This window comes from Ursus maritimus, unplaced genomic scaffold (assembly GCF_017311325.1).
Source record: "Ursus maritimus isolate PB19 unplaced genomic scaffold, ASM1731132v1 scaffold_24, whole genome shotgun sequence".
In the NCBI taxonomy this organism is placed as follows: Eukaryota; Metazoa; Chordata; class Mammalia; order Carnivora; family Ursidae; genus Ursus; species Ursus maritimus.
In genome coordinates, this window is record NW_024424897.1 from 19,941,813 (window position 1) to 19,963,607 (window position 21,795).

At 52.8% G+C, this 21,795-nt stretch overlaps 1 protein-coding gene across 1 annotated transcript in view; it reads left to right on the top strand.

The window, feature by feature from the left end:
* Nucleotides 1-166: 166 nt before the first annotated feature.
* The window catches only part of RAB5C (RAB5C, member RAS oncogene family), a 21,937-nt gene continuing 308 nt past the window's right edge, over nucleotides 167-21,795 (top strand). Inside the window, exons 1-5 of the mRNA XM_008701284.2 lie at nucleotides 167-320; nucleotides 17,871-18,124; nucleotides 19,645-19,796; nucleotides 20,002-20,124; nucleotides 21,254-21,347. Coding sequence (XP_008699506.1) covers nucleotides 17,959-18,124; nucleotides 19,645-19,796; nucleotides 20,002-20,124; nucleotides 21,254-21,347 — 535 coding nt within the window. The 5' untranslated portion in view covers nucleotides 167-320; nucleotides 17,871-17,958. The remainder of the gene's footprint in view (nucleotides 321-17,870; nucleotides 18,125-19,644; nucleotides 19,797-20,001; nucleotides 20,125-21,253; nucleotides 21,348-21,795) is intronic.

The following is a 21,795-nucleotide window of genomic DNA, read 5'->3' on the forward strand; positions in this document are numbered from 1 at the left end:
CCCTAAGCCTAAATCCCAGGGGGCCACCGGCTCCTCCCAGCGCTGTGAACTACAAGTCCCGCCGTCCCTCGCGCGTTCTCTCCCGCCTCGCCGGTGCCCCCCACAGGCGTCGCCTGTGAGTCGGCCAAGAGTGCCTCCCATTGGTCTCTCCGCCCTGTCAGTCACCTGGGAGTGTTGAGGGGCGGGTGTGAGGTGGAGATCCGGATCCGGAGCGGCTGAAAGGCGGAAGTGGAGGCCGGAGCCTGGGACACCGCCGGGGGGAGAGGAGCGGAGCCCGTCCGAGCCCCGGCCCCAAGTAACGCCGCCGCCCCGGAGCCGCCGTGAGTGTGCCTGTCCCGGGACCTAGTGTCTCGCTCGCGTTGAAGCCTCTTCGGGGCAGCACTTCCTCCCGCCCAACCCCGGCTTAGGGGGATACTGACCCCTCCCCCGACCCGTAGCCCCCTCTTCAGGGGCTCCCCAGGCGTCGGGCCAAAGTGGGGGCCTTTCTTTCCTTCCCTTACCTGCCGTTTATGAGCCTTGGGAAACCCCCAGGTCTCTCTTCTGGCCTGTCCAGTCCAGTTGTGGGAGGGAGAGACCCCAAATTCTGCTCCCTCTGCTCCCAGAACTGGAGGAATCTTTGCTAGGTATGAAGGAGCCTGTGTTCCTTCTCTATAGAGGTGGCGAGGAGTGCTGTCTGTCGCCGTTTTCTTCCCTCTCCCTCCCCCCCCCCCCCCCCCCGTCCCACAAAAACAGTTGTCCCTTCTAGCCCTAGAGAAATTTTATCTCGATTTCCTGGGGGGCGGAGGGGTCTTGGGCGAGAGCCTTCCACACGCACAGGCTCCCACAGCTCCTCACTTCCTCTCTTTCCTCAAACCAGGGAGCCAGCCAGGATCTCAGCAGAATTTAAAGTCTGGGCCACTTTTTGGAAATGAGCTGACTTCTCCTTGTCTTGCCCCCTCCACCCCCAACCCTGTCCTCTAGTTATGTTGTTCTCTAGTTGTGTTCTCTGAGTGTATCTCTTTTCCTGCCTCTGAAAAATTTAGCTGAGGTTTGCTTAATCCTAGCTACAGATCACAAATCAGGGTGGATCTGCCCATTCATTATCTTCTCTCTCCCCTCCTCTACCCTCCCCCTTGCTCCAGGCTCAGCCCTGTCCTCCCAGAGCACGTGAGTGGTTTCCAAGCTGCTTCAGAGGGACTGCTTCTCCTGGGACTGCTGTCTGCTTGTCTTTAGGGAATAGGGGAAAGACCAAAATGACGAGTGTGGAATTGAAGGGTCCTGGCCTATCTCTTTCCCACTCTGAAAAACACACATCTCCTTGATCAACAGGTCTATGCCACTTCTGTCTGGTCTCAGGGCCTCTCTCCAATCCCTTCCAGGCTTGGACAAATTGTAGATTACAGAGGAGTAAATTGAGACCACAGTGGCACCTCTGGGTTCTTAATGTGCTAATTTTTGTAGCCCAAGGAATTCCCATGCATGCCAGAAATTACTGATTCCACCTCCCCCCTCCCTGTCCCCCTAGCCTTTCCAAGAGGCAGCCTGTACTGACATCTGATCCTTGTCTATTGCTTGGGACTTAGGTGTGTGAAATGGCCGTTGTCTCAGACCAGGCTCGCAGGTTTTGTTATGTGGCCAAAGTACAGGCCAGAGACTGTACCTTAATGAGAGTAGCCTGACTCTTTGAGGCCGTGACTGACCCTTGCCATCTACAGCCGAGGGAGGGAGGAAAGATGATGCAGTCTTTGGGAATTTCTCTAGCTCTTCAGTGTCCTGTGCCATCTTTACTGTCCTTACAGGTGCTAAATACTTTTTGTCTTGGGACCTTTTTGAATTCTTGTGGACAGTCACCAGTGTCTGATACCTACAGACTTTTGAGCTAGACCTGGGCTACATTCATTCATCTTTTATTGGACAACAAGGAAGCCCACCTCATTAGGGTCAGCGTTTGGTCATAAGCTCTCTGTCTGTGTGGTCTTTGGAGGGCTACTGGAGACTTCTTTGGCCAGCCTAGTTTCTCTCATATGGTCAGTCTGTGCCTCTGAGGGGCAGGGCCGGAGAGGCCTGCCTCCTCACTGGTCATTGGTCTCTGACCAAACGTACCTCCTTGGTAGCGAGCTGTGGTTTCTGGAACTCTTTGGGAGTCCCAGGATGAGGCTGCCAGCATTCTGAGGGGACCTTCTTTGTCTGGACATGCTCTCCCAGCTAGGATTCTGAAACAGGTTTTTTTTGGAGGAGAAGCTCTCCCTTTCCGAGAGACGTGGAAGGCATCAGTGCCCCGGGTAGTTCGGCAGCCACTTCTGGCATCCAGGGATTGTAGAGTCCAGGCAGTGATCTGACGTTGCTTGGCAGAAAGAGGGAGGGCCCTGTGTGAGACAGAAGCCTCTCCTCTCTTGCCTCTTCCAACTAGTTGGCGTTTCCTGCCTTCATAGAACAGAGAGGTAGTACCAACTGATTTTTATTTTATTATTATTTTTTTTTAATTTTATTTGTTTACTTGAAAGAGAGCAAGCAAGAGAGAGCGAGTGCGTTGAGCAGGGGGCGGGAACAGGCAGAGGGAGAGAGAGAAGCAGACTCCCCACTGAGGTGGGGTGATCCCAGGACCCAGGGATCATGACCTGAGCTGAAGGCAGATGCTCAACTGACTGAGCCACCCAGGCACCCCAACAACAGAGTTTTAGAAATCATTTTGAAGTTGCAGTTTTTGCACGCATGTTTCTCACAGGAAACAAAGTTCTTTTCACACCTGCTCCTCACAGAGTCCTGGGAGATAGTGGGATTTGTATCTCCGTTTTAGCGATGATGCTGAAGGAATAAATGGCTAGCCTGAGATCATCCAGTTAGAAAGCGGTAGAGCCAGGGCTTGGGATTCGGGATTCGATGTGCGTCCTCTTCCCTAAGAGTGAGCATGCAGGGTGAGCAGAGGCCCCAGTGCAGACCCCTAAGCATCCTGTCGTCATTGCTGCCCCTCCTCTGCTTTTGTTTTCTTCCCCACCCTCACTCCATCCCCCTGTCCTCCTGGATCCCCATCTCCTTTACCTCTGGGGAGCATGGCGGTTATGAGTCCCAGGTCAGTACTCTTGAGGGCCTGACAGTTTGCTGACATCTGTACCATTAATTTCTGGAAACCTGAAAGTCGTGATGGCTAGAAAATGAAAGTAAAAGTGAGTGGGCTCAGGGGTCTCTCTGGGCAGGGTTATGGGTAATGGGAGCCGGCAGAGGCGGCTTCTGCTTGGCCCTCTGATTCCCTTTGGTGCTGCCACCGCTTGCAGGTGGGAAGACTGTGGCTCTCCACCCGGAGCTCCTTTCACTAGCATTTACGTGGTAACAGCGAGGTCATAAATTTAAATTTAACCCCGTGAAGCAAGTACTTATAAGAGCCTTCTTCCTCTTACCCTTGCCCCATAAACAGGTGGTAGGTGTACGGTAGGGTGGAAAGCACAAGAGCTTTAGAGTCAGCCAGAGCTGAGTTGTCATCTGGACTCCCCCACTTACCAGTCACAGGGCCCTGGACTTGTTACATGACCTTGTTGAGCCTCTGTTTCTTCCAGTAAAATGGGGATACAAAGTATTTTGCAGAATTAGAAACAGAGGGTAAAGGAGCCAGTCAAGGCCCTGGCACGGGATAGATAGACACAAATAGCAGTTTTGTGCATGGGTGGGGTTTTGAAGTCGCGCTATAATTCGCCCCTAAGATTCTGATTCCGCATCTGTACCAGGTGTTGTTGTGATGCCTGGTGCTTTGCTTGATGATTTCACGTGTTGTCTCAGCTCACAGATAACGATCAGACATGCTATGGGTTGTCTTCCCATTTTACAGAAGAGAATGCTCAGTCCGCAGCTGTGCTTGTTCCACTGGGCTTCTCGGACCCTGCTGGGTCATGTGCTGTGGAGACCCAGAGCCAAAGACTAAGAGACGCCTTCGCGTCTTCTAGGCGCTTGTCTTTGTCTTAAACATTTTTGCATTAAAACAGTCTTGGATCTATTACAGATTAGAATGCAAAGTTTGCGTGAATCTAGGCTAAAACAAGAAACTCCAAGACAATATTTTGGTTGTGGCAGGCTGCTTTGCGTTCAGTTCCCAGATTCCTGGGGTTTTGCATTTCCTCTCCCCTGGCTTTAGTCAGGGGTACTTTCCTTGGGACTATTTAAGAAGCACTGCTTCAGGTAGGATTTATAAACTGGGATGGCACCAAGGTCAGGGCTTTCAGGAGCCATGGCAGAGGAGAATTGGAATATTCCTTAACGAGTCTTCTGCATGAATAGTCTGGTATTTTAAGAGAGTGGTTTCCAGATTATATATCCCCGTCTCCTGTACTTAGGAACAATAATACAAGTAAAAGTGCAACTTTTTAAGCTTTGCTTGCTGTGTGCCTGGTACTCTCCTCAGGCCTTCTGTGTACTGACTCCTTAATCCTGAGGACAGCCCCAGGAGGGGGTTTAATCCCCTGGTTAAGGTGGGGGACAGAATCCAGTCTGTGCGCAGATCCCTGTGCAGCACAGCCCCTCTTGCCCCATCTCTGGGCTCTGTGCTCTTCCCTTTGCCTAGAAGGCTCTTCTCCCCCTCCCCTGCCTGGGAGCCACATCTCCAGACTTTGCTGTCAAAGCACAGCTGGAATGTCACTTCCTCCGTGAAGCCTTTCCTTCCCTGCAGTAGGCCGAGGGCTTCTCTCCTCCCTGCACTTTCCTCTCAGCACCCCCTGTCTAGTGCATGAGCCCTGTAGGGCCGCGGATCATGTCCTGTTTTATCTGTGTGTCCAGTCCTCGCATGGTCCCCAGCATGGACACCCCCTCCTGCGGTTGTTAAAGGAAAGGGCAAACATCCTAGGTGCCCTTGAAGCACATGGCTGGTTAATGTCCTTGATCACACACTTTTTTTTTTTTTTAAGATTTTATTTATTTATTAGACAGAGATAGAGACAGCCAGTGAGAGAGGGAACACAAGCAGGGGGAGTGGGAGAGGAAGAAGCAGGCTCATAGCGGAGGAGCCTGACATGGGGCTCGATCCCATAACGCCGGGATCACGCCCTGAGCCGAAGGCAGACGCTTAACCGCTGTGCCACCCAGGCGCCCCTGATCACACACTTTCTGAGCTCACACAGTGTGGACCTGGTGAACCCAGGAGTCACTCGCATCCGTCTGATCCCAAAGCCTGGGCCGTATCTTTGGCCCATCCTCCAGCAAGGTGCTCACAGACAGGAGAGCCAGCAGGTGAATAGGATGAATGTTACGGTGCAGATGACACAGGGGCGGGGACGGGACGCAAACTAAATTTCCAGAGGGGAGCGATCTCCCAATCTCAGTCTTTCCAGTGAAGGGTTTCATCAGGAAAGGTGGGCGTGGCTTGGGCACCCACATTTCCGTGGGCCGCCTTCTGCAGCACGTGTATCTGGTAACTAGGCTTTGGCGGCTTCTCGTGGTGAGCGGCACTGGCGCCAGGCCAGGACTTAGCGAGGATCACTGGGAGTGACTTTAACTCTGGTCCAGGGGTGCTGCTTTGCACATCTGCATAGGCTCATTCTTGAAGGAGGGAGGTCTTAAGACAGTGGCGCCAGCAGCTGGTAGACCGGCCGTGGTGAGAGCAGCCTTGCCTGCGGAACCTGCTGGCATGGCCTTTCAACTCCCAGGCCCCGGGCCTGTGCAGTGTGGTTCTCAGGACTGTTGGTGCCGCTCCTGCCGCCCCTCTTCCCACATGCCCCTCAGCACAGCTCCATGTAGAGTTAATTTGAGTTAACATGAGTTCATGGTCACTGGAGTCCTTGGATCTCATTTTGTTACAAGATGAGCCACTGCTTTTTTTTTTTTTTTTAAGATTTTATTTATTTATTTGAGAGAAAAAGAGAGAGAGAGAATACGAGCAGGGGGGAGAGGGAGCAGCAGTCTCCTTGCTGAGCAGGGAGCCCGACATGGGGCTCGATCCCAGGAGGGATCATGACCTGAGCTGAAGGCAGATGCTTAACCGACTGAGCCCCCCAGGCGCCCCTGAGGATGGTTTTAGAACAAGTGCACAGGTAGGACAGTTCTTTCACCTGCCCGCTGTCCACCATTGGTAACATCTTACCTTAATACTGTACATTGGTCACAGTGAATGAACCAGTTTGAATACATAATTATTAATGAAAGGCCCGTACCTCATTCAGATTTCCTTACCTTTTTCTGTTCCAAGATCCCATCCAGATACCACATTGCGTTTAGTTGTCATGTGTCCTGAGGCTCCTCTTGGCTGAGATGGTTTCTGAGACTTTCCTTGGTGTTGATGAGCTTGACCGTTTTGAGGAATACTGCTATTTTTTAGTGCGTGTTTCAGTTGGGATTTGTCTAATGTTTTTCTCACGAGGACACTGGGATTAAGAGTTTGGGGAGGCAGACTGCACGGGGGAAGCGCCGCTGTGCTCACGTAACAAGGGCTCATACAGTTAACTTGCCTTATCACTGTTGATGTCAGCCTGGGTCACCTGGCTGAGAGGAGGTTGGTCAGGTTTCCCCGCTGTGAAGTCACTGTCTCCCTTCCCCTTTCTGTAATGTCCTCTGGCGAAGGAAGACATTCTGTGTCGCGCTCACTCGCTCACTCGAGTGGGGAGGGACGCCCCTCTCCCTGAGGGCCATGTGGATATTTACTGTCTCCTTCAGTTTACAGTCCCATACTACTTTGCTTTCTTGCTCAGAGTGTTCCAGATCTGCTCACGGGGAGCTCTGTCAGCACCCTTGGGGCCACCCCCATGTCATTCTGTGACCACTTCTTCACTTGGCACTGTAAGAGGCTCCAGGCTCACCTGGCCTCTGTCCTAGAATCAGCTGTGTCTCCAAGACCACACTGCCTTCTTAGTAACCATTTCCGCTAAGGATGTTGGTATAGAGCTGTGTGCATGGGTTCAAGTGTCTCCTCTGGGTGGCTAGTCACCGTAGACGCCAGAGTTAGACAAGGCGGGGCTGCCCCCCGGGAAGTGTGTGTGTGAGAGTCCTGGTAGTTGACCCCAGTAGCAGGGCCGTTGCTTCTCGACTCACCCATTCACACTTCTTGTAATCCTGCCTGATGCTTTGACTGAGCCAGCGATTGGACTGATTCAAAAATGGTCAGAGGCAGTGTTTACTCTGGAGTTTGCTACCCAGTTGGGAAGATGAGATACATCATCATCCCATATGTCAGGTGCTAAGTTCTCCAGCCCAACCTTCCAGGACTCTGGATCTTATAAGAGAGTCCACGAGGTCCCGGCCAGTGTTCTTTTGCTGCCATTCAAGAACAGACCTCCCCTTCGGGAGGGTTTGTGGCTCTAGGCATGCCCGGGGCAGCCCGTCACTTTGAGCTGTGATCCTGAATCATTGAATAGCTTAAATCCTTCTGTTGTACTGTCAGCCCTCTTGAAGACGTGTCACTTGAGCCCTTCTGGAAACACTAACTTGGGATCTTAACAGGAGTTGGTTTACAAGCCTGTAGTCTTGTATTCATAGGTGCATGTGTGTCCCCTTCAGGTGGCTCTGTCAGAGCATCCTGGGTGTGGGGGAGAGCCTGGGGGAGGGCCTGGGGGGGGGCGTGGGTGGCCTCCTTCACCCTGGCTGCTCTCCTAGTCATCACATGGCTCTCTGAGCTGCTCCGAGGCTGTGGTGATTAATGACGCCAATTTCCAAACCTCTAGCATTTCCAGCCTGGTTCTTTAAAAGGAACTCTGGTTTCTTTGTCAGCTGTCCCGGTCCTGTCCCCACCCCCTCTCCACAACTGAACTACTTCTTCCCTTTCCTGAAAGAGGCTTTGAAATGGAAGGAAGGGCATTTGGGCTTTAAGATGCTTTCTCTTGTGGGGCTTTTTCCTTTTTTTAAGGGGTTATGGTTTACCTGGTTGAGGGTTCAACTCTGCTGATTTTTTTCTGGATGGTGGTGTTTCCCCTTCATTCTTGTGGCTTTGGAAGCCAGGGAATACAAAGTTATGGTTATTGACAGGACACAGGACATCAAAGGTGAGCTAGTCCTTTTTCTAGGACACTGTTGAAAGTCGTTATCTTAGTCCGTCCGGGCTGCCGTACGAAAATGCCACAGACTGGAGGGCTTATAAACAAGGAAATTGATTTCTCACGGTTCTGGAGGCGGGGAGTCCACGATCAGGGTGGCAGCCAGCATGGTCAGGTTCTGGTGAAGGCCCTCTCCCAGGCTGACTTCTCCCTGTGTCCTCGCATGGCGGGAGGGGCAAGGGAGCTCTGTACAGCCTCTCTCTAAAGGGCACTAATCCCAATCATGAGTGTGCTGCCCTCGAGGCCTAATCACCTCCCAAAGGCCCTACCTCCAGATACCATCACATTGGGATTAGGATTTCAACATAAGAATTTGGGGAGGGGGGACACAAACATTCAGATCACAGCAGTTGTCCTGTTCAGCGTTCTCTCCAAATGAGGGGCATTGAAGAGTGGGGTCCAGGGAGACAGCAAGCAGAAGGAAATGTGTGACTAGTGGACAAGCATACTGATTAAGGATCCCCTTCCTTCGTAGGGACTTCCGGGGCCAGGGGCTTCCCTGCCCCAGCAACATTCACCGAGCGCTTGCTTGGAGCGAGGCCCTCTGCTCAAAGTCTTTCATGTCGCGTCTTCCCAGCAGCCCTGGGAGATGAGCACTAGTCTCTCCATTTTACATGTAAGGAAGTGGGGGCCGTGACGCAACACCAGGTCACCCTAGTGCATGGTGGCTCCGGGAGCGGAGCTGGAGTCGCTCTGACTTCGGCACTTGTGCTTTTAGCCCCTGTGCAGAAGGAACCGAGTACGGCCTGTCTGGGATAGTGAGGAGGCTCCTCGGCTGGGCTGTGGCTCTCCGAGGGGGGTGAGCAGTCCAGCAGGTGGGTGTGGATTTAAGCCTTGGCGGCCCCATCACTTGCCAGACCCAACCAGGCCCATATTGCAGCCTCCGTTCCCCACATCTGTGAGCACCTACTGTGCGTCAGGCACAATGTTAAGTGCTGTTAAAACAAAGGAAACCCACGGACGCCTGGCTAGTTAAGCATCTGCCTTTGGCTCAGGTCATGATCCTGGGGTCCTGGAATCGAGTCCTGCATTGGGCTCCTTGCTGAGTGGGGAGCCTGCTTCTCCCTCTGCCTCCTGCTCCCCCTGCTTGTGCTTGCTCGTTCTCTCCTTCTGACAAATAAATTCTTAAAAAAAGAAATTCTCTACCTTTTCACTGCTGACCCTCAAGTCGCCAAGTTGTCCAGCCTCATGCCACCCCTAGCAGCCTTATGATCATTTGGGGCCATGAAGGTATTAGTGTGATTAATTCACTGAAACTCGTTTAGAGCCATTCATTGCCTGGTTTCTTCACCTGGCACTATTTTTGCATTTTGTTCAGCAGAGATTAAGAAAGAAAAAGTCAGCCTAAAACATTGTGCTTTGGTCTCCAGGCTCCTGAGAGCAGCCCTGGTCCCTCAGATCTCACAGTGGGAACTTTGACCTTGTTTCTTGCTCGTTGGGCAGCCTCTGCCCACAGTGTATGTGGTGTCTGAGCAAGAGGAATTCGGTTTGCTGGTGTCTGATACCTGATTCTCTTTTCCCCATTCACCTCTCAAACACAGCCTCTGCCCTCGGCTCTCTGTTTAGGAGCCGAGGGCAGTGAATTAAGTTGGCTTTCTTTTGTTTTCGGTTTTTTGGTAGAGACAGGAAGGGCCTGTGAGGGGTGTCAGCTGCACTTGTTGGTATGAGTAGCCGGATGAACAGGTGTTGCCGATGACCCTGACATTCAACAGAGGTTCTTGGTGTCTTTCTGGGCCTGGGCAGTAGCCCAGGTGGCAGCTGTCCCGGCTGGTGCTCCTGGCCCCTGCAGAGACCCTCCCGAGCCAGAGGGGAAGGGAACCGTCCAAGCAAACAGTGTAGTAACTGTGGGAGCAGAACCCACTCAAAGTAGTTGTGAGGCTTGTGGGTCAGCAGGGACCCCATGTCTGTCCTCACTGGCTTTCACATTACCCGGGCTCCACCCTGGGGCCACAGCAGGTGTGGGTGGCACAGGGAAGCGCCTGTGCCTTGGCTGGCTCTCTTCTCGTCATCTCACCTGGCACTGGCAGGTGAGGAGCTAGGTGGTGGGGTGTGGGCCTCTGATCGGCCTCAGTCCTGTCCCCACCTTGCCTTGTAGCTAGGTATGTGTGGATGTGTGCCGCGGAAGGTCCCAGACCTCACATGGAGCTCTCGCTCGAGGCTTCGTACAGAGCTGCCCTGGTGGGGGCTGTGGAATCTGCCACAGCGTTGCTGACTGGGGTGTGCTGAGTCGGAGACTGGGCCCTCTTAGGGAGAAGAGTGTCTTAGGAATGTCAGCGTGAGTGCCTAGGGCCCCCAGTGCCTCTTAGAATCAGGAGGCAGGACGAGCCTTGTCTGGTTGCAGCCTCAGGCGGTCCCCTGTCTGTCTGGCCTTCCTCACTAACCTGCCACCCAAACGCCTGGCTCCTCTGTTGGCCAGCAGGACCCGTGACTGAGGATCTCAGAGCTACCCATCGACTCCTGGGCCCCTTCTGTGGACAGTACAGGCAGCCGACACTGACCAAGCTGGGTCAGCAGATACGTGCTGTAAACGCCCCCCCGCCCAATCCCACCAGCAGTCTTCCTCCCTGTGGGTGCAGGAAGAGAGGGAGCAGGGACTGGAGGTTTCCCTCCTCCGCCTGAAAGTTAACGCTTGCTGAGTCGGCTTCTGTCAGCCTCTCGGGGACTGTCTGTTGTGGAGAGCTGAGAAAGCAGCGCAAAGCTCAGGGAAGGCTTTCTTGGTGTTTTAGCTGGGCCAGGGCTCCGGGAAGCTGGGAGTCTTTCCCTCAAGGATGGCTTCTGCCTAACTCAGCTTGGCATCTTTCTGTCCAGGGGAAAGAGCTCTAGAGCCCCAGGTTCTGCCTGGATGGTGGTGTGTGCATCTAGGGTTTAAGTGTCCTGGAGCCCCCCCCACACTGGCCCCTTCTGCAGGTATTAGAGCAGTTGGTGACCTCAGCTGGAGCCCTTGTGGACTCCACCAGGGGTGGGGAAGTCCAGGCAGCCAGCCCCTGGGGGGTGTTCTCGTTCAAAGGGGAGTAAGATGAAACTGACCGGTTAAGTGAGTTGTACGGGGCTGGGGCAGAATCAAGGGCCTGTTGCAGTGGCAGGGGAGCCAAGGTCACTCAGAGCCCCTCTCTGGGCTGATGTACCTCCCCGCCCCCCGCCCCAGGAAGGGAGTCCTCTTACTGTGACCGTGGAAAGGCAGCACCCCCTTCCCCCTCCTGCTGCCAGCTCTCCTAATCCTGAAGCCCCTACTTTTCGGTGGGATGAGGAGCCCCAGCTCTGGCCCGACACACCCATCAGCGTTCTCCCCAGGTCTCAACCTGGGCTTTTAAGCTTCTAGCTTCCAGGGCCAAGATCCATCTGTTACATTCCAGGTGGGACACAGGTCCTCTGTGTTGCAATCCCATAGTCGTGGTCACACAGGAAGACACCCCTCTCTTTGATTCCATCCCCCCAACCTGCACCCCTGGACCCCTTGTCCTCGACACACACTCTCTGGGCTGGTTGGAGAGTGCAGAGCACCGCTGTAGTAACCTTTCTCCTCACTGAAAAGACATAAATGTCGTCTTCTCTTTTTATTATGAAGCTTGAAACAACTGTAAAATTCTTTAGCCCACAGTTGAGTACAAATACATTCTTAGTCTGTGTGTGGCAGTCCTGTTTGTATTGAATCCTATTAGCTTGCACCCTGCTGGGTCAGGTACCTTTGTTCTGTCTGGGCCCAGTGTTATTTATTTATGTATGTATGTAATCTCCACACCCAGCGTGGGGCTCGAACTCACGACCCTGAGATCAAGAGTGGCACGCTCCTCTGACTGAGCCAGCCGGGTGCCTCTCTCCTGGCCCTCTTCTAATTCAGGCATCCTCTTTCTGATTATCTTTATTGTTCTGAATTTTGTTATACTACAGAGGAGGCAGAAGGTAGCTTACATACAGGGGAGCTGCATTGGTTTCATACCATTTGTAAGCTTTCATTTCTCACCGTCGTATGCAAAATTCTATACCAGAAACATTCCTTACTTTTTTATTGACCTGTAACCTACATGTTGTAAGATTTACACACCTCAGCTTGAGGACAGCTCGATGGATTTTTACATTTGTGTGCATATGTATGTCTACCTCCCAAATCAAGATAGTAGAATTTTTCCATCTAGCAATATTTTTTTTCAGTTTGACATGAACTCCATTTTCCATTGTTAAAAGCCAGATGCTGTGAAGTCTACACCAAAGGTGGCAGCCCCCCTTATTTGTAGTGGCTGTAATAACACTGAATATTCTTGGGTTTTCTATCAGTGATGGGGGAGCTCTGCTAGAATTATGAGTCCTGGGCTTGGGCTCTGCCACCACCTGGCTGTGACCCTGGGCACGCCACTTCGCTTCACCTTCGTCTCCTACTGTGTAATTGGAAAGAGAAGGGTTAGGTCTTCAAGGACTTTGTGCTTTGACAACCAGTGAGTCAAAACTAGTTAGGCCCTTAGTAATATAATAAACCTGTCATTTGTCGGAGCCTCACCTTCAGCCTCACACTGTGTTGTGCACCCTGTGTATTGTTTCATTTAACCTTTACAACAACCCCATGCGATCAGTATTAAACAATACCATTTTACAGATAAGAGACGGAAGCTGACAGCGGTCGCTTGTCTGACTTGGCCAAGGTCACTCAGCTAATAAACAGTGGAGTCAGGCTTTCACTAAACTCATTTCAGTCTCCCAAGTCCTCACCTGCCAGCTGTGCTGGGGAAGGGTGAATGGGTATCTCATGTGGCTCCTGGCTTGTGTTGCTTTAGACTTTTCTTCCCTCTGGCTCTGCCGCCAGCCAGAGGCCCGGGTAGTCCTGCTGTGAGTCTGCCCTCTGGTCCTGTATGCTGGTAGTGGTGATTTTCCCCTTTGGGGAAGAGCTGTGTTCTTGAGCCTGTGGATAAATCATCTCCTCCTCGGCTGCTTTGAGCTTTTTAAGGTCTTCCACCTTCACCTTTGAACCTAATTACTTCTGCTCCTGTGTTTGGTTCTCTTTAAGCTAACAAATTGCTTCTGCTCTCATCTTTTCTTGCCCAGCTCTTGGATGGTAAATATTCAGGAATGCTTTCATCTGGAGTAAAGTAGAGCTGAAGAGTCACTGGCCAGAACCACTTTTTGGGGGCCCTGGGCGGGGTGGCGGCACTCGGTTCTCAGTCCTTCCCCCTTCCCTCCAAGGGCTAACCTTGAGTGAGCCCTTCTCAGCCTCTGGTCAACAGAGTCTGATTGGTTTCCCTAATCAGCTCACTCTCCAGGCTGTGCCAGGACTGTCCGCTAGAGGAAGTCTCAGAAGCAAACAGGAAGCCCGAGAGACAGCCATCAGCTGGAATTGCTCACCCTTTTACCAGAAAGGACAAAAAGTATGAAGTGGGCGACTTCATGGTTAGAGAAGAGACACTTCTAGTGGAGGCTGGGGCAGGGGGCAACAGTCCATCAGCGTCTGGTGTCTTGAAGGCCCCAGTAGTTGAGTGAAGCCAGGAATCAGCCCCCACCCCCAATCTGATCCACCGCTGTTGTCTGTGGCGCTGACCTGGGGCTGCCCTGCTGTCTCTTGGATTTCTCCCTCCTTCCTGTAGCAACTATAGCTCCTGTGCTTGAACCGGCTTTCTAGAATCACTGGGGGCACTTATTTTTAAAACATTTTCTGGACTCCAGTTCTAGAGATTTTAATTCAGTTGGCCAGGGTTATTTTTCTAAACGCCCTGGGTGATTCTGATAAAAAAAAGTTTGGTACCCACTTACCCATAGGGTCCAGAGTAGAGAAAAACCAGAGTAAGGAAGAGCAGTGTTTTGCTCTTTGTCTGTCTTCCGCCCTTGGCCCCAGAACTGGCTGGGCCTACGTTTAGGAGCGTAGGTCCCTTCTGCCCTTTCACATGCATTGTTGGGGAAAGGGTAGTGCACCCCGCAGCCCTTGTATTGAGGTTGGGGGTTGTGCTTATCCTCCATGGCCTCTGAACAAACCAAGGTTGAGATTTGGAGGGTGAGGGGAGCAGGTCATGTCAAGGAGAGTCTTTTGTCATGGGTCCGAATCTCTGTCCATTTTAGCAGCTTCATGAAAATATCCAGGAGGAAGTCCATCCTACTCGTGTGTTTTTCCTGGTGTTGGAGAAACTGGTTTAAAAGAATAAAATCTGGGGGGCATTCTGGATCTTGTAAGAAACTCTGACTACAGCTCTGGCTCTTAAGGAGAATTTGGTTTTGTCTGAAAGAAGACTTTGACTGTGGCATTTTTGGTTACAGTTCCATCACCTGACTACCCGTGGGTAGTTCTTGCCGTTGCTTCAGAAGATTCCCACCCTGAGATTCCCTCCCCGCCCCCGCCCCCGCCCCCCGGGCCAGCTCAGCACATGGGCTTACTTACCTTTGCCGCCCGCCGGCACGCACCCGCAGCTTCCCAGCCTTGGGAGTGGAGGGCATAGAGCTTCTTGGCCTTCTGGGTGTGGTCTTCGCCTGTCTTACCCTGTTCGTGTGCCCTTCGGGGCAAAATCAGCTTCTTCCGTGCTTTGTTGTCTGGGAAGGTTCAATACCTTTGTTCATGTGACCACCAAGTGGGGCCAGGAAAACCACGAGGCAACACAGGCCATAAAAAGTACCATGTGCACCTGCTCAGGTGTGTCTGGAAGGCAGGACCAGCATGCAGGCAGAACATGTCACCAGCCAGCGCTTGCCGGGCAGAGCACCTGCAGCACTTGAGAAACAAATACACGGGCGCCTGGGTGGCTCAGTCGGTTAAGCGTCTGACTCTTGATTCCGCCTCAGGTCATGATCTCAGGGTCAAGCCCTGGTCAGGGCTCCCCCACTCAGCGGGGAGTCTGCTTCTCTCCCTCTTCCTCTGCCCCTCCCCCTGCTTGCTCTCTCTCTCTTTCAAATAAATAAATTAAAAATCTTTCAAAAGATAAAAAAAAATTTTAAAAAATACAGAGACTAGGGGCACCTGGGTGGCTCAGTTGTTAAGCGTCTGCCTTCGGCTCAGGGTGTGATCCCGGCGTTTTGGGATCGAGCCCCGCATCGGGCTCCTCTGCTGGGATCCTGCTTCTTCCTCTCCCTCTCCCTCTGCTTGTGTTCCCTCCCTCGCTGGCTCTCTCTCTCTCTGTCAAATAAATAAATAAAAATCTTAAAAAAAAAAAAAATACAGAGACTTGGCCCTCCTCCAAACCTGCAGGGGCTGGCCGCACGGGTGATTTTGACGTGCAGATAAGGTCAGGAGCCACTGGATAAGAGTTATTTGTCCCTCCTTCTGGCTTGTTAATACCAGGTTCTGTCTGGGAAGGCTTGGAAACCCACCGTTTGGATAGCGACAAGACTTAGAAGTGTCATTTCTGTGTTTCTTGACCCCTGGGTGCTGGCTACTCCCCACCCCAGTAGCCCTCAGCCCCAGCTGCTTTGGTTTTGTTGGAATCGGGGACTTCACCTTCTCTTCCTGTTCCTTCATACCTCCTTCTGTAGTGCCCCAGCCGCCCTCTGCTGCCCAGCCAAGATGATGTGTCACGTGGATTTGTGGTCATAACCAACTTGTAATTCCACTGTGGTTTCCCTCTGCTGTTGTCGCCCTGCCTGGCCCTGGACGGCCCCTCCCACTGTTGGAAGTACTCAGGGCCACACATTGCAGGCCAGCAGAGCTGCTGCCTCGAAAATGGGGCCTCGTTCACCAGCGACCAGAAGCCAAACACGGGGTGGACAGTGTCTCCAGCATTGTTCCCACTGCAGGGAGATGGGCAGGGAGAAGGGCAGGGAGACGAAGGAGCATGCAGACAACTGCGTCCAGCTCTGTCACTCATATGCTGGGTGGCCTTGAGCAGGGCGTGTAACACCGGAGCGTTAGGCTGTTTATCTGGAAAAAATGGGAGATTGTCTTAAAGCTTAAGGGAGATAATGGTTGTGCAATCACTCAGTAAATGCTAGCTGTCTCTGGAAATGATTTCCTTGGTGAGCACTCTGAATTCCCAGTCTGTACGTAGGCCTTGTGAGGAAGGCTCTCGAAGAAGCCAAAGCACTCGGGCAGTCTGGGTGGCTCAGTCGGTTAAAGGGGCCGGATCTTGATTTCGGCTCAGGTGGTGATCTCAGGGTCCTGGGATCGAGCCTGACGCTGGGCTCCGTGGTCAGCGAGGAGTCTGCTTGAGGATTCTCTCTCTCCCTCTGCCCCTCCCCCCAGGCGTGTGAGCACATGCTCCTTTGCTCGCTCTCTCTCAAATAAATAAATAAATCTTAAAAAAAAAGAAAGAAAAAGAAAAGAAAAAAGAAGCCAAAAAGCCGAAAGCACAGACCCTGCCTCAAAGGGCCATAGAGTCTGGCAAACATCAGTGACAGAGGTGAAAAGAGAACGCCATAAACTGTAAAATATGGTAGAACTAGCAATTCTTGTCCCTCATCGAGATCCCCCACCCCCCCACCCCCCGCCAGTGCCTTCCTGTATTCTTGGGGAAGAGGTGGCTCCCATTTCAAACCTCTTTTCCTTTGGCGCAGTCCAGAAAGGAAACTGTTGTTCCTGGCTAGTGAATCATTCTTCCTGAAGCTCACTTTTTAAATGAGTTGCCAGGAGGACAGAGGTGTGAAAGAGGATTTCAGATTGAACAAAGCAAGCCCTTTGCTGTCAGCTTCTTGCGTGAGCACAGCCCATCTATCCTTCTCTTCCTTCACGCTCCCGCCCTCTGACTGGGGGGGAGTGCACCCCCCTTGCTCAGGGGGCAGGTCAGGGCTGGACTTGGGATCTGGCTCTACAGACTCCTTCTGCATTGACTCCGTTATGCCAAGGGTAGTCGAATCAAAACTTCTTTCCAGCTTAGGTTCAGACACTGTATGGATGGTCAGGACCAAATACCTCCTCTCAGTGCTCGTCTGTAAAACATTGTGTATATGTTCTGGTATTTTTTAGTAGAAGTCTTCTAGAGGCTTCCGAAGATGGGCTCCTCATCCTTCTGTGCGCCTCCAAAGCTGTCGCTAACAGTGACTAAGCTGTCACCAGCTGCTGGGGGTGCAGGCCTCGGTGTCCCTTGTTTGTCTGTGCCCTCCCATACCTCCCCAGCTCTTTCTCTGCGTCACCCTCCGCCTCTGCCAGGAGAGAATGGAACCGAGGTCTCTGTTCCTAAGGGAAATTTGGCAGCTGTTCCGACTGCCAGCGGAGCTCTCTGGCTTTGGTGTGTGTTTGGTGTTGTGTGTGTTTTGTGTTTTAATGTGTATGAGACTTCTGGCCCATCACAAACGAGCGAACTGAGGGAAGAGGTTCAGGATGGAGGAGCGAAATGAGGCTCTGATCCCAGTCCAGACTCAGACTGAGGAAGTTGGTCGGTCCTTCTAAAGATGGCAGGACAGAATGGCTGTTTTGATAACAACTTGCCCTGGCCAGGCCCTGGTCCCTGAGTGCCCACAAGGTTGGCCAAGCACCTTGTCTGAGGAGGAGCTCTCTAATGGGACTCCCCGTGCCCTGGTCAGCCTCACCGCCCACTCTGGCTTTGCGCAGAGGTGGGCAGTGATCTTAGCTGCCGGACCACAAGTTCATTGTTCACCTAAATCCTAGCATTTTCCTGGGTGATTTTTTGGTACCCCAAGGAGCCTGTTAACTGTCACCAGGCTGCCATATGCTCATTCTCCTGTGTGTGTTTAATTTGTATGCACACGTACATATTTGGGATTGGGAAGTCAGTATGTTTGCTCAGAACCATGAGCGTAAAGTTGGAAGACCACTTCCACTGCTCAGATGATCGTAGAGCAAATAGATGTGTAGGACATCCTAGCTAGGGCTTTTCTGCTGACTCCTGGGGCCTGGGGGTCTGGGAGTTGGCAGGAGGGGAGGTAGTCCGGTCCCTCGGGGAGGGTAAAGGGAGAGACCTGTGACTTAAGAAGGCCTCACCGTGCAACAGTCTCCGGACTGACCAGTACCGCTGATCTCTCTTGCAGTTGGAGGTCTCCCTCCTCACTAAGTGCCTCTTCGCACAGCGCCGGCCCCCACCGCACGCTCACTGGTACCACGACAGCAGGACGGGCCATGGCGGGTCGGGGAGGTGCAGCGCGACCCAACGGACCAGCTGCTGGGAACAAGATCTGTCAGTTTAAGCTGGTCCTGCTGGGGGAGTCTGCGGTGGGCAAATCTAGCCTCGTCCTCCGCTTCGTCAAGGGACAGTTCCATGAGTACCAGGAGAGCACAATTGGAGGTGAGTGGGCACAAGGGAGTGGGGCGGCCTCAGGAATGCCAGCGAAATGCCTTGGCCTCGAGGAGAAGGGAACCGCCTGCCCAGAGAGACTGAACAAGCGGGGGGCGGCAGCACCTCTTCCTCACCTGGGCTCTGGAATTGAATCCGACAGCTGGTCTCCCTGCCAGAGTCCCAGCAGTCGTCCATTAAAACTTAGCTCGTGGTCAAAAACTGGCTGCTTCTCCTAATTATACCACTAGATTATTGGGTGGCCTTGGCAAAGACCTTTCCACTGACCTGGCCTCTGGGAAGGGAGAGGCTGGGTCTGGATCTGTGAGGGTCCTTCTTACTGTGCCAGGGAGTGCATCTGTCCTGGCCTCTCCTACTTTCCAGAATGGGGAAATGGCCTGGTGAGTGGGCCAGTGAAGTTGACCTTTACCCTTGAGCTCAGAGCCCGTGGTTGATTTCCCAGTAGTCAACGTTTAGCATGTAATGGTCTGGACTCAGTCCCCTGCCTCAGTGGCCGGGACAGACCTTGAGGGACCAGGGCCGACCTTGGGCTTGAGTCATCCTTTCTCTACCCTCTTGGTAAGAGGTTTCCAGGCAGCTGGAAGCTAAATGGGCCGTGTCAGCAGTCTTCTGCTGCCTCCTCAGCACTCAAGTCGGGAGCTGTGAGAGGGAAGTGAGGCAGTCCCCAGGCCCCTCATGGAGGTGGGGGGAGGGCAGACAAGGAGAACAGGCTTCCACTCAGGGCTCTCTGGGATCCTCTGCTGCGTCCCGGGGTGCAGAGGGCTCCCCCGTGTCTCTCCCAGCTTTGGGACTCCTCCTCTGAAGCATATGCACAGGCACCACAGGGTCCCTTGTCTCCTCGGGCCAAAGATAGGGTCCCTGTGTTCCCTGAAGGTCGAACCACAGGGCGGCCAATCCGGAATGGGCCAAGGTCAAAGCTGGGGGTGGTAGCTAGCCAGCATGCCTGGAGGTGGCAGGGGCAGCTGGGAAGCCAGCCACCCAGCCTCCGCCTGGCAGTGGAACAGCGTGTACTTTCAGGCGTCCCCAGTGTAGCTAAGTGTGTGACAGTGTCCTCAGGAAACCGAAGGCCAGTAACACCCCTGGGCTGGAGCAAACTGAGGGACTGTGGAGGTTTCCAGCTGGACTGTTCTCTGTGAGGGGAGGGAGGAGGAGGAGGAGGAGTGGGTGTCCACCCTTCTGTGCTTGGAGTCCGTTTTCCCCTGGGTTTTGCCTCTCCTGTCCCTTGTCACATTCCTCCTCAGAGAGTGCTCCCAGAATGGCTCAAGTGCAGGCTGACTTCCCTTCTGCCCTTGCCTAGTGTGGGTCTGTACAGCCTGTGCAGCCCCCTGCCCCCTCGACACGTGACAGGAAAACACAGACTCCACCCACCCTGCTCGGGCCTGCTTTGGCTTCTCTGGGCCCATCTCAGCAGAGGGCCTCTAAGTGCCAGAGCCCAGACAGAGTACTCGAGATATGCGGGGGTGGCTTCTTGAGTTCCTTCTTGCCTTATTACACCACCTTTTCTCTTACAGCGGCCTTCCTCACACAGACGGTCTGTTTGGACGACACAACAGTCAAATTTGAGATCTGGGACACAGCTGGACAGGAGCGGTATCACAGCCTGGCCCCCATGTACTATCGGGGGGCCCAGGCTGCCATCGTGGTCTATGACATCACCAACACAGTAAAGATTTCCCCTTACTTCTCGACACTTTGTTCCTGGATGGGATGTGGGCAGATTTCCTCTGTCATTTGGGGGTGTCTCACCAGAATCTTCAGGGCGGTGACATCTTAGATACGTTGGCTCTGCCAGCTCAAGCTTCTCTAGTGAGTGGCCCTGAGCAGAATGCCTCCTCTGTCTCTTTGACATTCCGGCCTTGTCTCCCCAGGATACGTTTGCACGGGCCAAGAACTGGGTGAAGGAGCTGCAGAGGCAGGCCAGCCCCAACATCGTCATCGCGCTCGCGGGGAACAAGGCGGACCTGGCCAGCAAGAGAGCTGTGGAATTCCAGGTGTGGGGATGGACGGGACTTGGCAGGGAGGAGGGAGCCAGCTCCACCCGCAGCTCAGCCTGGGCTGCTCCGTTGCTTCGTGACGGGCCAGGAGGCCGGGGAGTTTTATCTGCTGTCCTCTCCCGACTTGAACATGGGCCTAAAGCAATTGTCTGCCTCTCCTTGTTCTTCGTTGGTTGGTGACATGTGTATGCATAAGGATCGCTGAAGCTGCTGCTTAGTTTTTGTGTAAACTGACTTTTTAATGAAACGTACTGAAAAAGAATTACTTTTTTCCACATAATACATGCACGGGTAAAATTTACATAGTACAGGAAGGTATATAGAACGAAATGTAAATCCCTAACCCAGAAACTCAGTCTCCCTTCCCCCAAATTCATCAGTTTCTCATTTTTCTAGAAATGTGCACATGTATATGAACCCCCCCCTTTTTTAAGATTTTATTTATTTATTTGAGATTGGGGGAAGGGAGAAGGGCGGGTAGAGAACACGAGCTGGTGGGGGGAGGAGCAGAGGGGGCACGCAGATTGCCCACTGAGCAGGGAGCCCAACACAGGGCTCAATCCCAGGACCCCGGGATCATGACCTGAACCGAAGGCAGACACTTCACCGACTGAGCCCCACAGCTGCCCTGAGTCCCTTTCTCTACATAGATCAGAGTGTGCTCTACACACTGCGTTTTTTACCAGGCCCTAACCAATAGACTTCTAGGTTGTTTGTAATATCGAAAGGCTGGAAACAGCACTGCAGTCAACATCCGCACTTTTCTGTGCTTTTCCCAAATGTGCGAGTGCATTTGTGGGATAAGTTTCTAGAAGTATTTCCTAGCTTAGTGATTTTTGAAGAGCAGGAAGGCAGAATGGACCTAGGGAAACCTGAGCAAAACATCTGCCAGTGTCTGTGAGCTGAAAGGTGCTGGACGTGAAGTGGGGGCCTTGGGGTTATGGTGCAGGTGTCTGCAGGGGTGGGGGGCACCCAGGGCAGGAGAGCCCTCAGCCTGAAAACCCCTGCGTTGTCTCTGTTGTGTATAAGGCGACTGTGATGAGGAAAGATTTTTATCCTGGGCCCTGGCCCCTGCCAACTGTCATCATTTCCCTCCTACTCACTTTCTCACCTCCATCCAAATCAGGAAGCACAGGCCTATGCAGACGACAACAGTTTGCTGTTCATGGAGACATCAGCAAAGACTGCAATGAACGTGAATGAAATTTTCATGGCAATAGGTGAGTTCTCCCCTCCCCTCCCCTCCCCTGACCAGGGTCCTATCACTTGCCTGTCTGTAGTATGTTGTAGGTCTGTAGGGTCCCGTTATCTGATTCCCAGATATAGATAGTTCACCCCAGAAGTTTCTAAAGCCTGGGGCCAAAGTCTCAACATTTTACTTGCTGACCCTTTAGCTTATCACCCACCTAAAGCCTTACATGACCCTCCCCCTAACCTACTGCTTAGGATTTTTAGGCTCATGTGGCTCTGTAGCGAGTCATCCTGCCCAGGTTCCAGTCCTTGTTTTATTCCTTAACTCTAGGGTCCTCGGCAGGTTATTTAACCTCTGTTTGCCTCAGTTTCCTGAGACACTCAGAAAGCACGTGGCACATAGAAGCAAAGTGCTCAATGGGTTATCGCACATTGGGTGGTAAAAAGGCCAGCTTCCACTCAAGTGGACTTGGAAGA